General features: G+C 40.7%; 1 protein-coding gene across 7 annotated transcripts in view; it reads right to left on the bottom strand.

The window, feature by feature from the left end:
• The window catches only part of gnal2 (guanine nucleotide binding protein (G protein), alpha activating activity polypeptide, olfactory type 2), a 74,078-nt gene that overhangs the window by 14,491 nt on the left and 44,084 nt on the right, over nt 1-15,503 (bottom strand). For all 7 annotated transcript variants that reach the window (XM_025052487.1, XM_025052488.1, XM_025052490.1 and 4 more), the window contains exons 6-12: nt 6,002-6,056; nt 5,817-5,890; nt 4,523-4,581; nt 4,247-4,367; nt 3,879-4,009; nt 3,732-3,799; nt 302-3,633 (exon numbers count right to left, since the gene is read on the bottom strand). In XM_025052487.1, coding sequence (XP_024908255.1) covers nt 3,487-3,633; nt 3,732-3,799; nt 3,879-4,009; nt 4,247-4,367; nt 4,523-4,581; nt 5,817-5,890; nt 6,002-6,056 — 655 coding nt within the window. In that variant the 3' untranslated portion in view covers nt 302-3,486. The remainder of the gene's footprint in view (nt 1-301; nt 3,634-3,731; nt 3,800-3,878; nt 4,010-4,246; nt 4,368-4,522; nt 4,582-5,816; nt 5,891-6,001; nt 6,057-15,503) is intronic.

The raw sequence follows: 15,503 nt of genomic DNA, 5'->3' as shown, positions 1-15,503 counted from the left end.
ACCTCCCGGTGCCAACGTGACAAACTGACCTGAAGGTTCAGACGTGTAAAAATGAGAACACGACACAGGGACATGTTACCGCCGAAGCCACAGTCGTGTGTACAGTATGTTAGTGGTTCAAGTCGTTAGTGGTCTGATGTATATCTACGTTATTGCCGTTGTTATTGTTGTTGTCTCACCTGCGACATCTGTACACATTCATTGCCAAAAGTTTGTGCCAAACGTTTGTGGAATTCTTTTTGCCAAACTGTCTGAAACGTTTCTGATAAATTGTACACGAATAAAGAAATCAGAATCTTACCGCTGCTTTCCGGCTTCCGGTTGGTACTTGATAGTCCGGAAATGCTTCGACCTAAGCCACAGGACAACGAATTAAAACTTTAGTTTTGCGGAAAAAAATCATAAATAACCTTTCATTGTAATAAGGAAATAATACTAGAACACGTAAGGTGTTTCGAGCGGGTTTGTTTTACTCTGTGATCAAGAATCAATAATAAATAATAATGGGATTAATTAGCCTGCATACCACTGTGATAGTTGCCCCTAAATTTGCCTGTTTGTCTTCAAGACAGAGATTATGAAGAGAAAAACATTAATTTACAGCTCAATATGTTTAAAAGTAGGAAACAATTGTCCCAGTAATGTATTTCTAAGATAAACATTGGCAACATTTTAACTGTTTACTATTTCTGGGGCTTAGGCCACAGAGTAACTCCCAATTGCATCACTTTCAGCTAATTCTTAGCTAACTTTTACCATTCTCATATTATTGCCAACGTTTTATCTAGTTTGTTTTAATCGTCACGTGCTGGATTTAGATGGTAAACCAGAAAATAATATAATAATTTTTAAACTATTTTCCTGGAATAATTTCTTTTAATCTTTTCAGTTGTTTTTCCATCAAACACGTTAGAACTGACATGCCTTACCTGTGCAAAGAGAGATATTGTGTGGTACGGAAGCCTGGATGGACACTTTTTGTTTCCACACAGTACAGTAAAAATATATTAATATTATCATGATTACAATTAACAGTACATATTTTAAAGGACTGTCAAAATTGCCTCAGAGGCAACTTACCCCACTGTGCTAAGGTCATTCCCTGGCATCTACATCTGGAAAGCAAAGGGGGAAAAAAAAACAAAACAAAAAACCCAGACAGGAGTGGACACCAAGATGGAAATAAAGCAAAGTCCTCTAATGTGCCTCTTTATTTAAAGAAAATAAAAATGTCATTTAATCATCCTCCCAGGCCAAAAACAAGGTTTTTTGCACCTCCAGTCAGTTCTCTCTCTCTCTCTCTCGGTCTGTCTGTCTCTCGGGGATAGACGTGTTACTGTAGCAGAAGAAAAAGGCTGATGCTGTTTGTACAAGGAGAAGAGCTCGTCTTGTTGGGTGCTGCTCACACACATTCATAGTGCCTGTGCCATCCAGAATGGCTCCAAAGGACCAAAGAATTGTACTAATATTGCACGCTCTCATTTATTCATCTCCATTCTAAAACATGCTTTCCTATGTGTGTATGTATACATATTTACCGTATACATACATAGGTATGTACACCTAGGCACACACATAATTAAACATGTATAATTGTACATATATATTTATATAGACCTATAAATTTACATGTACATACATTTATAAAATTTTTATACACACTCGTCCTCATACAGGCGCACACACACACAATGTGTCTGTGAGTCTAGTTTTGTTTTATGTACACATGCGCACAGGCACGCTCATCAGTACAGATCTCTTTCACACACGCACACACACAAACGCACACTTCATATCCAAAAAAAAAGAAGAAAAAAGAACAGAAAAGAAAAGAAAAAAGTTGGTTCCTATTAAAACAACACCAGGTTGCAATTTGGACACTTTCAATGGATTCCCAATGTTGGTTTAAAGCTGTGAAATAAAATTTTAAAAAAATCAAATAAAGAAAGAGAAAAAAAATTAAAACCGATAAAAGAAGAAAAAAAGGCATGGCGCTGCAACATCTGGTCTTCACTGCAGGTAAGTGGTTAATTTGCATAATGTATACAGGTTTTTAGGATTTTTTCCCTATGTTTTTTTTTTTTTTTTACTAAACAGCATTTCCTTTTTTTTATAAACCAGAAAAAACTAAACTCTACAGAGAAAGTCTCCTACCCGCAGTCTTCTGCTGCCGATAAGAGTTTTTGACATCAAGCTGTACAGCGCAGTCGAAAACATACTTACATCTGAGCTCATTTACAGGTACAGCCATAATCAAGGCACAAAGATCTACAAGTAGATTTGTTTTTCTTTCAATTAAGTTGTACAAAATAATATTACATTTTACAGTCTGTACAGGATAATTCCACCTTGCACAGTGTACAAGTTAACAAAAAACAAAGAAAAAAAAATCAGAACAATACATTGTTTTCTCTCCCTCCCTTCCCTCCCATCGTCAGTGTCTCTAAGCTAAAAGGATGATCTGTGTGTGGGGGCGGGGGCAAAACACGGAGTCAGGTCCGAGTCTGTGGAGGCAGCAGGGCTAAGGTGCAGAGAGCTCCGTCCTTTTTCCTTCATTTATAAATCCTTCATCAGCGTCTACCTGGGAAATTTTTTATTTTCCTCCCCGTCCTTTTGGCTCCACGTGTCTCTCGGCTGCTCGGTCTACGCCCTGCAGCTCGGCAAGCTAACGTCGTGACAGGGTAATAAATATTGTGATGCTACATTGTGTGTATGCTTCCTCTGGAGAAAAAAAATGTCAACAACCAAAAGAGAAAAAAAAATGTTTAAGGAACCTGATGCAAAGTGCATTTATCTCATCATCCACTCGACTCCTCCCTCTTTCCCCTTGTCGTCTACGGCGTCCGGAGAGAAGCAGCGGGTGGGAGGAGGAGGAAGGGCAGGGGTGGGGAAAAAAAAAAGGCGAGAAAAAAAAAAAGAGGCAAAAGTCGTGGTGGTGGTGACGCCGGCTTTATGCAGCAGGTATCACACAAACAACACACACACACACACACTCACAGTTCTGTCACACTAACTCACACTGCCTCCACACTGAGGTCCTGTAGGCATGTTCCTAGAACCACACCCACCTGTCCAGGTCCAATGACAGGAGTAAAAGCAAAGGTGCAAAGCAAAAAAAAAAAAAGAAAAAAAGGAGGTAGCCCGAGGCTTAGTGGAATGACAAAAATCAAAGCTTTAAAAAAAAACAAGCAGCACACAAAAAAAGCTGTGTTCCCCAAACTTCAGTAAAATGGGGATGAAGAGAGAGAGAGAGGGGACAAAAAAGAAAAGTAGAAAAGTTAAGAAGAGGAAGAGTATTTGACACACTTCAGTAGTACTTCATAGTCCTCGACAAGAAGGAGGGCAGAGGGTGTCTTTGGGGGGAGAGCAGAAGGGTGAAGGTTAAGATTCAGGAGGAGGTGGGGCTTGTCAAGGATGCACAACGGTGGAGAAAAAAAAAAGAAAAAAAAAAAACAAACACAGAAGGCTGACGGAGACGCTGTGGCATCACAAGAGTTCGTACTGCCGCAGGTGCATTCTCTGGATGATGTCCCGGCAGTCGTTGAACACCCGCCGGATGTTCTCTGTGTCCACAGCACAGGTGAAGTGTGGGTAGCAGTAGTGTCTGCCGTCGCCACTCGCAGTGCTGATCCGCTGAGGAGACACAGAGGTCAGAGGTCAGAAAAATGTGGTCACTGGTGTCATCTGGTGCCAGTCAGGCCACAGCAGAAAAGCTAGACACACAGACTTACAAGAAACTCGTCTCTGATGAAGAACTTAGCTCTCGTCACTCGTGGGTCCTCGCCAGGTTCAGGAGTTGCTGAAATAAAAAGTATTAACAGTCAGATTTGGCGCAGGAACAACTTTGCAAATCTGGATGATTTCTGGGAGACGCAAACCTTCATTTGGTATGGTGTAGCGAGCATATTCAGGGAAGTAGTCTTCAATTTTGGATTTTCCAGCTAATACTTTCTCAGCTAACATGTCCTGCTTGTTCAGGAACAATATGACAGATATAGTGCGTAACCATCTGGAAAGAAGAGTGGGTAATTTTTAAAAAACATCCACAGAGGGCAGCAAAGACAACAGAAACTAAGGAGAGAATCCTGTAAACCAAGACAGCAACCAGAGACTTTTAGCACTTCTTACATCATGGGTTAACAGTAAACTCTTATATATAATCATTTTGACCATCAGAACACGAACATGAGTTTACTGTAAGTCCTCATTCCCAATGGTTTGTTCCATATCCCTGTGTCCGTCTCACCTGTTGTTCCAAATACTGCGGAAGAGATCCAGGGCTTCCCGTAGCCTGTTGGTGTTGTTGTCTTCCCTTATTACCATGTTGTAGCTGCTGCTGGCCACCACGAAGATGATAGCAGTGACGTCTGGAGCCAAAAGATAGACAAACTCCATCAGTATGTAGAAAAATAATGTTCTAGATGTGTGAAAAAATAAAGGCTGAAAGTCTCACCGTTAAAGCACATGTAGAAAAATAATGCTTGTTCTAGATGTGTGAAAAAAAAAAGGCTGAAAGTCTCACCGTTAAAGCACTGGATCCATTTTCTCCTCTCGTCTCTCTGCCCTCCAACATCGAACATGCTGTGGTGGAGACAAAATACTGGGTCAGAGTCAAGACACACGACAACAGGCTCGTTGTTGCCCTCTTGTGGCCGTCCTATCCCCTACTAGGACAGAGTGGAGGAGGCCAGACTGCAGCTCACATCATTAGTTCAAAAGAAAATGCACTTTAGAAACTATGGTAATATGAAAAAAAAAAACAGATTCCATGGATGTAAATACTGAAAGAAAGATCTGTGTGACCTGTGTGACCTTTGTGACCTGTGCTGCTGTATGATTGAAAGTTAGTTCTCAGAGATTTTTTGTTTTTGTTGTGTTCCGATCATTAAGGCTGATATAATGGGATACAAAGGCACATTTCAGACAGTAGAACCAGTCTGTTGTGTCTGTGGAAGTGGGTCATCTGGTCTGACATCATCACCGCAGTTACAGAACACGGTCTCTAACCTTTACAGCCGGCTTTTATAACCACACTCCGTGGTGCGTTTCCTCTTCGCAATGTTTCAGATCCAGATTAACATCCAGATAGAATCATCTGAACTCTGTTTCCCACTAACCATTCACCCCACTCCTCCCACTCCTCTGTTCAGGGCCTGTGTGTTTTTGACCTTGTTTGTCTTGGATTGGTCCTAACCTTTGACCCCTCTTTGCTCAGATTATGTAGAAGCAAAACGTTGCCTCCTTTTCGTTCCTCACTCTGAGATGAGACGATGGGGTTGAAAACATTTCGTTCCTCACTTTGAGATGAGACGATGGGGTTGAAAACATTTAATTCAACTTTTGCTCAAATCAACTTCTCAGTATGAGTGGACTTTGAGCCGCTGCGTCATGTAGTCAAACACAACCAATGACGTGTTACTGGGGCTTTTTAGTAACAGGAAGGCGGCCTCTGTTTTCTAAGAAGACGACGTGAGTGTGTGAAAAATATTTTCTAGTTTCAGCATCAATGTTCTGAATATGTGACCAAAACAGTGCCTTATAACGCAACATTTTTGCTTTACACTTAGAAAAGTAGTAATAATAATAATATTAATTCTAATAATAGAGGAGATTGGTTCAAGCTCATGTAAAAAACCTGAAGCCGTATAGTGTGCAGTAAAAGAGCACTTATGAATTAATCTCACTGCTTCTCCACACAGTGTCGGTAACTCAGTTCACTCTCCAAACCTGTGAGTACCAACCATGTTAGCAGTGCCTGGTCATTATCCAGTTAACTCTGGAAGCTCTGATATAGAAACAGTTGTTGTCAGACTTACTGAAAGTTGACTTTGTCTACTTGGAACCTCGTTTCAAAAATCCCTGAAGTTAACACTCGGCAGCGTAACAGGTCCTGCAAAAGATGTGAACGACAGGAGTGACGCAGTTTAGACATTTTACAGAAAATATTATTATTATTTTCCATTTTCTTTGCAAATTAAATTAAAATAAACACATGGCTGACCTGGTCTGTTGGTGTGTAGTCACTCTGTCTTACAGAGTCAATTCTGTCCAGGAAACTGCAAAGAGACAAAAACAAAGATGAAGACATTGCTACAGATGCATTGACAAGATCACGTTAAAAACAAAAACAATTACAGAAGTTTTTACGTGAACCACAACCACATTACAGGAAAAAAAACCCAAAACAAACGACCCTAATAAAAAAAAATGTAAAAAAAACCCCGCCACTTTCAAGGCAAACAGATAAAACAACAAAGACGGCCATTTTTAACAGCCTTCCCATGAACCTCCATCTGTATCAGTGAAAACCCCCACCACACAGGTGACCTCATTCTCTAAACACTTCTTCTGTTTAAAATGAATCATGATCCTCTCAGCTACGGTGAACGCGGCCGCCATGTCTGATTCTCCTTCACAGGCTGAACAGGCCGGGGTGCTGGGGCAGATGGTTGCCACAAGAGGGCAGGGCTGCTCAGTCTGAGCTATTTTTGTCTGTCTCTAGCCAGAGTGATTACATAAGGCGGTTATTGTGGAGGTTAGACAGCTCACTGCTGCTGCTGCTGCTGCTGTTGTCTCTTCAGTACTGAGAGAGCATGTGCACAGAGAGCAGCAGCAGCAGCAGCAGCAGCAGCAGCAGCAGCCCGACTCAGGACGTCAGGGCTGGAATCGCACCATCACCCCGGCCCCTGAAGTGTGTGTGGCTCATGGAAAGGCCTCGACCAAGTACAGAGTTAGAGACAGAATGGATAAAACCTGCTGATGCAACTGCTCTGTTTTTCGTATTGTTTTTAGAAAAATAATTGCAATTTAAAAAGTATTCATTTAACCCTGAGTCTCACACAATTCACAGCCTGAACAGCAACTGTTAGAACAAACATCACTGATAAATGCACATAAAAGTAAAACACACCATTAAACTCAACATCCACGTTTCTCAAACAGGATCTCTCTGATTCACCTGTGTATGTTATAAATAAAATGTTAATAACGTGTTTTAGTTTCTCTCTGGGCTTGGAACCAAATGACCCACATCTTTGTGCACCTCCAAGTCCAGACCACAAAAAAATGAAAATTATTTTTCAACAATTAAATATCAGCAAAAAGTAAAAAAAAAAAAAAAGAGATAGAGAGAGAGAGGGGAAAGTGTTTCCTCAGTGATTTAAGTCTGACAGACGGACACCGACACGAGGGACCACAGTGTCTCACTGTGTCGTTATTTTATAACACCGCCTGACCCTGACTTCACAGCAACCTGATGCAGGTTAAGATTAGTGGTCAGGGTTTGAGTTTCTGTACGGTTTGACTCGGTCAAAAGTAGCCCGGCTAACACACCCGTGGAGAATGAGCCGACTGTGGATGAATGCTCCTTTATGGAGCGTTAGGTAACAGAGTCGGAGCTCATGTGCTTTCATGACAATGTTTCCATCAGAGCCGCTGCATTTCTGCCTCAGAGCAGAAGTTGGGCTGAACCTCAGCCTTCACACACACAGCAGGACGTGCATCCGCACGGTCACCAGTCACAACAGTCGTCTGATGACGACGTGCAGCATCAGCTGTAGGACGAACCCTCAAAGACGAAGGCCTGCGTCCTTCAGGTGTAGCTACGGTCGATCAGCTCTTTTTTTATTATTTTTTTTTTTCAAATACTGGGTATTTTAGTGTAAACAACAGTGTGTACTTTGGAACTTGCTAAACTACAAGTGCAGATTATTCCTCTTGCACAGATCAGAGGTCTGAGCTAAGAGTGAAACTCCCGCCATACGTAGATGTCAGAAAGAAAGAAATCCACTTGATGTGACCTTTAACCTTTCTACAGACACCAGGGTAAAGTAGGACTGATGTTCAACTTCACAGACTCCTTAAAGCATTAAACTATATAACATTAAAAAGGTGCAAGAAAGACCACAGCAACTGAGGTAAAAAATGATCATTAAAAACCCAGATTCTGGACTTCTTAAAGCATTAAACTATAACATTAAAAAGGTGCAAGAAAAGACCACAGCAACTGAGGTCTAATAAGGCTGAAAAATGATCATTAAAAACCCAGATTCTATGTTCGATGACGAGAATCAAGAAGATACGAAAAAATAAATAAAAATAAAACTTCAATCAGTTTGTTAGAAGTCACAGACCCCTGTCTGTAAACCCAGTTAGCCATGTTATAAGTCAGACTTGGATTTGTAGATAAATGAGCTGCACGTTTGCTTTTTGTTTTTTCCATAAATTGAATCAAAATTTATCCAATGACTTCTTGACACAGTCCACAGTGTTATTTTTAGTCAAGTACAGACGACCAGCAGTACAGACGACCAGCAGTACAGACGACCAGCAGAGGTAAAGTCCTGTAATAATCCATGAAGGTGTAAAGTATCACGTGGCCTCGTTTGCCCCGTGCAGATACTGACATATATTCACAGAAATGTGGACACCGTCTCAGAAACCTCCAGCTTTGGCCCCATCGCTGCTACAATGCCGGGGTATTTTTAGTACCTTTCCTGGCAGAAGAAAACCAACAAGGTTATAATTACTGGGCTTTTTGTGACTGCCATATGACTGAAGGACTATTGGTAGGGCAGTGAAGAGGTAAAAAAAGAGAGAAAGTTAAATATTCTGCCCTAAACAGAACAAAAAAAACATTGTCAACCATGAAGTTATTCAAATAATTCCTGGACTGGTTTGAAAGCATTTTTTTATACATTAATTTAAGCTGCACTTCAGGTCCACAGAAACCAGTGGTTTGTGTTGGTTCTTTCTGTTTCCTCCCAGAACTTTTTTTTTTCCAAACCATTGTGTGATGTGGTCATTCCAAGGAAATTACTGTGTCAAAAAATATAAGGCCGGAGGTTTTTTTCTTCTTTTCTTGTGATTCCTTTGTGCTTTTATATGTTACAAATTTGACTCACTTTGACGTCCGCTTCTTATTATTCTACTACTATCTCATCTGCTGCCATCCCTCTGTCTCAGTCAGCAGGGCTGGGTCGTCTCTGTATTTAGCCAAAACACATTGCTCTGGTCCTGCGGGCCGGTCTGTGCTGCTATGTATAGGCTTTGTTGTGGACAGAATCGCTCGACTGGTCTGATCTTTCTGGGTTGTTGGTCTCAGCTTTCCATAAAAATAAGAAACAAGGGGGCGCCACGGCTTCTATAGGGCTGAAATACTGTTGTCTGCCATTTTATTTTTAACTTAAAAATGTTTATAAATATACACAACAAAACCTTGACCACAAAGTTCGTCAACCTGTCGATAAATCAGCCTCTAATTAACGTGACAACATTTAACTTTACCCGTTAGCTTTCAAATACGGAGTACCACTGTATCCGTGTGCCTTAAGGCGTGGCTGGCGTTAGCATTGTTAGGGTTAGCATCAACATCAGCCATGTTTTTAATGGACTTAAAAAATATTTCTCTATAAAACAACAATAGATGAGGGGCCAATTTAAAAAGACCTCGGCCTCAATGTGGCCCGTGCACCTCTGTTTTGAAAACACACTAGTTGAAAAAACATGTATTAATGAACTGCATGTATAAAACTGGCGACAAAAAAAACCAACATCACTCCATCCAACAGCATCCAGCCTCATGTGCTCACTTGATAATCAGGTCGACTTTTAACAAATACATCTTTAATTATCAGAGCAGAAGAACTGATCAATAGTTTCCATACTTTGAGCCACTCGTTCAAACATAATGGAGTTTAACTTTAGTTTCCTACTGACTGGTGACATCACCTACAGTAGGCCACGACTGGTTCAGTCTAATAACTGTACTGTTTTCACTGCCACTTCAATGTATTCGTTTTAGGAGAATCACATTAAAATGTGTCCCTGCCTGAACTCTAGGGTTTGAAAAGACAATAACAGTAGTGACTAACATTACCATATGACACTGAACAAATACCAAACAACACAAAAGACAAAGTGTCTTTTGAATATTTGTATTAAGGCTTTTAAAAATGAGAGCTTTTTTTTTATATCAATTTTTAAACATTTCTGAAATACAATGTTTTTTCCGTCATGGTATGATGACCAAATACTCACTAGAAAAGTGTTTTACTGTTTAGTTAAATATAACCATTGTATTAATGACTGTTTTATTTGATCAGGTTTTCAGGAAAACATCTGTTACTACTCTTTTCTTTTCGAGGTTTGTAGATATATTTTTATAACTGCAGGCAAATGGACCTGTTCCTATATATATTATTCATATGTCACACATTTATAACTCAAAATTTAGCTTCATAGATCTGGTGGATTTTTGTGCATCTCCACAGTGGCTTGTAGAACATGTCAGGAGTTTTTTTCAAAGCTTTGCTGACGCCCTTGACCAGAACATTATCAGTGATCTACAGTCCCTTACAATCCATTTGACCATCGTGCCGGTCAGCTGGTCAGCTGTTGACTTACTGACTGTCCTAGGCTCAGTCAAGCTGGTCTAACACAAGCCTCTACTAACAAATGCTACACGTTGAGATGGTACCTTAGGTTTAAGGCGAGTAGTGCCTGATTAACCTGATTAATTTCACAAATAATAAGCCCAATCAACGCATAAAAAACTGTAGTGCAAAGTTCTCTTAGTTGTCACTGTGACCAGAAAAGTCCAAGTTCAGACAACCTAGCACTGCATTTCCTCAACTACATTGGTTCCAAGGGGAAACACAGCCACGTGCTGCGGCGGCGGCGGCAGCAGCAGCAGCAGCAGCAGCAGCAGCAGCACTAACACAAAGTGAAGGCGGAGCTGTGCAGGATCCCGGTCAACTGATGGAAAGACACGAGTTCAACTCATCTATCCATCCAAACAGGAACAGTGCAGTTTAGAAGATGGATCTAAAAGGAGGCAAATCCATCAGTGGCTCAGTGGCAACTTCCTAAATATAGGAGTAAGAATGGAGACACAGTGAAAGTCAAACCAAATCTTATGTAAACACAAGGGCCTGCTTTGTCTCAGGGCCGTGAATTCGGCCTTCCAGGACCGCAGCAAGTCATGGTTTGGAAAGGCCGTGTATAAAGAAGTAAAATTCATGACAATGTCCTTTTGTCTCTGTTCAGTGTCTTAGCGGTCCATGACTTTACCTCTGGATAAAACTGGCCCAGGCTCATAAAACCGTAGTGGGGCCTGAACCGTGGCTACAGTTCCCACTGCAGAACTGACTCGTGAGCTTCTCTAAATACATTTAAATCCAAACATCAATGTTCTGTCTCTCAGTTACTGAATGGGTCTGGGCCAAAAATAGGAAAGACCCGGTAAAAATAGTTCAATCAACAATATCGAGCAGGTTTCTGTTCTTCACCCATGTTAAATCAGAAGTTCTTCTAGGAAATCAACAAAAAAAGAATTGTTCGCAGTTTTGTCACAATTGTGGAAAATAAAAATAAATGATTTTGGGCAAATCAAACAGAAGAGAAAACTGCTGCAGACAATATAGATCAGAGCTGGATGAACAGACTACTGATAACAACAATCAGATCTGCACACTCAGCCTCTCATTTATCCATTGAACAGAAAAAACACATTTTTCCATCACTTTTGACCAAAATAATCTGAAGAATTATATGGATTTTATAGAGCTTGAAGTGAAATATGTGGCTGTAAAATGTATTGGTTAAATAAACCTTATGGAATATCTGGTGCGTCTGCGTCTTGGACAGAACATACCTTTGAAAGTGATTGATTTCACAGAGTTGTATTTCTTGTTAACATTTAAATAAAGATACACTGGAGAAATCTTAAGTTAATTTTTAATTTAAAACAAAGCGACTGGGACGGTGAAGGCCTGAGTGATGTTTGTGTAGTTCTGAGAGCAGCCTCCAGGAGGCATCCCATGGTTCCAGCTGCACACAGCTTCTCTTCCACACTGACCCTGCCTGCTTTTACCAGCTGGGTTCCCATAGCAACCCCAGGCAGTCCATACCATCTCTCTATCTCTCTCTCTCTCTCTCTCTTCACCACACTGCACTTGTTTACTTTCATCCCCAAACTTCATTCACCAACACAAAAGAAAAAAAATATTTTTGTAGGTTAAAACAAATTTTTCTTTAAATACTAATTCTATAGTCTCTAATAATACATTTTTTAGGACTTTGTCAATGACCTTCTTTTCTAGGACAAAAACTAAACTAATAATAAATAATCATAAAGTTCAATAAAACATTTATTATTTCACAATTCATTGACTTACGATTGTTAAAACACACCAGTTCACTGAGCCTGAGCTGGACAGAATACATTAGAGACCTAGGGTTATATACAGTAAGTTGAGGTCTTAAAAAGTGGTCAAATTTGTACACACTCTGAAGCTATGAGACCGTGAACGTCGGCCCACACAAACAAGGACTACGGCAGATCTATTTTGTAAACACCAGAACCCACGGGTACAAACATTATCAGCTATTCACACTAACATTCACACCAGGTGTTAATGAAGAGTTGTTAATGCATCCAATCCCAGAGTTACATCAGGACAGAAATCGAACACAAACACAGAGGAATATTAAGGACTTCATACAAGACCACGGGTCAGAACCAGGACCTGACACATGACTGCACCGCCAGTCGTTTTCATACTGAACAACAGGATATTACAGTAACATTTGGAGCTCAACACTCGAAACCCAGAAACTCGACGTCAGACATTTCAAAGATTCAAAGATACTGTACAGAAATATACTATATCTGTACTTTATACAGCATTTTAATACTATATAGTTGAGGGAAATATTAAAATAAAGACATCTCAGGTAAGTACACTTGAGTGCATCTATGCTGTTGTCCAATCACATGCACAGAGGACACTGCTCACATCCCCTAAATGAACATCAGTCTTTTCTCCCCACATTAGCTAAAGCTGTAAAGTGTGAAAATCTTTTCTGTGGAATAATGTCAAGGTTTAATGTTTTATTATTCCATGTGGATGTTTTCTTGTGACAAAACTCAACAGAAATTATAAATAAATAATTTATTTGAAATAAATAAATTTCATGGGAAGGTTCTTTGGAAAAATTAAATCAAAGATAGTTCTTTTCAACTTTCTTGTCTGAAGTTCTTGTCCCACGGAAACATATTTCGGGTTCTATAGAACTCCAGAATTAAAAATTGTTTATAGATGCATCACAGTAATTACAATATGAAAAGTTGGATTTTCCTCTCTTTCAACGATGTTTTCCGCTAATTAACTTATCAATTAACACTTTTTGGTTAAGTTGTTTATCTATACAGTACTTTTCCAAGATCACATTATGTTTTACAAAACCACAGAAAAAACAGATACCATTTACCTGTAACGTTTTGTCTACATATAAGGATTTAAATCAAATATTTATACAGACCCATGTTATATAAAAAAACAAGAACCCACAACATGAGAAAAACTTTTGCAGAAGTTTTGGTGTGAACGATCCAAAGAGACAGGAAGATACATTACAAAACAAATGTAATTACTAATATGCAGAGAGGAACATGTAAACATTACGCCTTTGTTTAACCTGTAGCAGCTGTAACAACACAAAGCGAGGAGGGGAATTAAATTTCTAAATAAATATTTATTTTGAGTACAGTGCCGTAACAGTGAACAGGCCATAAAGAGAAACCAGATACGCCCCTGACAGAGGATATAATCTTGTAAGGACACTTATGAAAGATACGGAGCAGTATTTACTCTGTGGTTATCAGGACTGAGATGCTCCAGAATCCCAGGTTAGGATCGCCTCGGACGTAAATCATCCAACCAAAACTGTGTGTGCTGAAGCCGGATGTTTACATAAGTTAGCCTCCAAGCTACCTCCTTCAACCCAGACCAATGAAACAGGCAACAGCTTAATCCGTCAAGGGAAACAAACTGCTGTGACAGAAAAAAAATATAGGGTTTCTATAAATAAACCTGTGTCCCTCTCTGACCACATTCCACAGAAGGTGAAAGTTGAGGTTTGTTTGAACTTCAGGCCGAGGTGGAAAGAGACCTTGTGCCTGGGTGTGGCTGGACAATGCTAACTGTGACTGCTAACAAGGCCTGCAGGCTGCTACAGTGCCCGTACTGGCCAAAATAAGAACAAGCGCTAAACGGTGCCACAAAAAAGCTAATGTTGACACTAAACACAGGGAAAAGATGTAGAATTCTGAGTGGTTTCAGATTTTCTGTTGTGACAGACAGAGGGTTCAGGAGACCGTCACCAGGAGACACGGACACGTCGTCTGACGCTGGGAGAAAGGGTTAAGGAATGTGGAATGGTAGGAAGAAAGTGGACAGGAAAACAAACGGGGGCTTGGGTCCACTTCAGCAGATCTGTTGATGTCAGGTATGGTCAGGCAGGGTGTGCTTCCACACACACACGCACATAAAACCAACACAGAGGCGTTTTGTGTCTCACCTTCTGCTACTGACCTTCCCTTTGTTTACAGCGCATTGCCGGGATACTCCCTTTGATTCGGCTGCGCACACGTGACCCTCCGCCAGTTTCTGCTCTGCAGTACTGCTGCTAAAAATAGCCTCCGCTTGCCCTGGCTCCACAGCTAGTTTACATAAGCTCTAAGGGGGGGGTGGAGGGAGGGGAGGTGGACGGGTAGGAGAGAGGGGGGAGATGGGAGCGACGCAGGGGGTGGGTGAAGGGGAGGTGGGGGGGGGCCCTTCAGTGAAGAGGAACGGAGAGAGAGAAATAGAGGGAGAGACAGAAAGAGGGAGAGAGGACGACCATTCCACAATCTCCGAGCAAGAAACCTGCAGTTTCACTGCTGTCCTCCAGCAGTCTGTGCCTTTACACTCTGTTAGCAGCGTGTGTGTGTGTGTGTGTGTGTGTGCCTGGTCAGCACACAGACAGACTCACAGATATCCGCCATTCACCAGCATTGCACTGTGACTGTCTGTCTTTTTAAAATGGACGCACATTTTTACCCAAAAATAAAAATCTATTTATAGCAACAATTCTCCTACTTTAAGTGGGACATGGATTCCCTATTTTCACTGCAACACTTCCCTGGTAAGATCAGCGAGGAGTTCTACTGACGACGAGCGACACGTAAACTGTTTTTAGACCATCACACAAAGAGATTTTAGCGACACACGGTAAACGTCTTCTTAATATAACAATAATATTAATATTATCTTAATATTAATATAACTCCCTGCACATTAATGCCTTTGTGTCTGCGCAGGAAAAAACACGACTCTCACTCAACACTGCTTTAAAAGACGTGCGACAAGAAGCAACAAAAAAATGTAATCAGACAAAAAAAAAATACAACTATCTGGAGAACTTTAGGACAGTTAGCATGATGCATTTCTGAATAGTAAACAACACCGATGTTGCATTTTTAATCCACGAAGAGTTGGCTGGTGTTTCTGCCTCACGTTGATGGCGTATCTTCCTCCTCAGTTTGGAAACTGAACAATTAAATGTCTGTATAAATGTAATGAAGAGACACTAGCAGTGGAGCTAAATCTTGTGACATGTAGCATGCTATGCTGAGCAGCTTTAGGCTTCGTCTCAACACCCGGGCAGACTGAGCGCTCACA

This window comes from Cynoglossus semilaevis, chromosome 20 (genome assembly GCF_000523025.1).
Source record: "Cynoglossus semilaevis isolate Cse_v1.0 chromosome 20, Cse_v1.0, whole genome shotgun sequence".
NCBI classification, from domain to species: Eukaryota; Metazoa; Chordata; class Actinopteri; order Pleuronectiformes; family Cynoglossidae; genus Cynoglossus; species Cynoglossus semilaevis.
The sequence above is the reverse complement of the archived record's forward strand: the minus strand, read 5'-3'. Positions and strand labels throughout refer to the sequence as shown.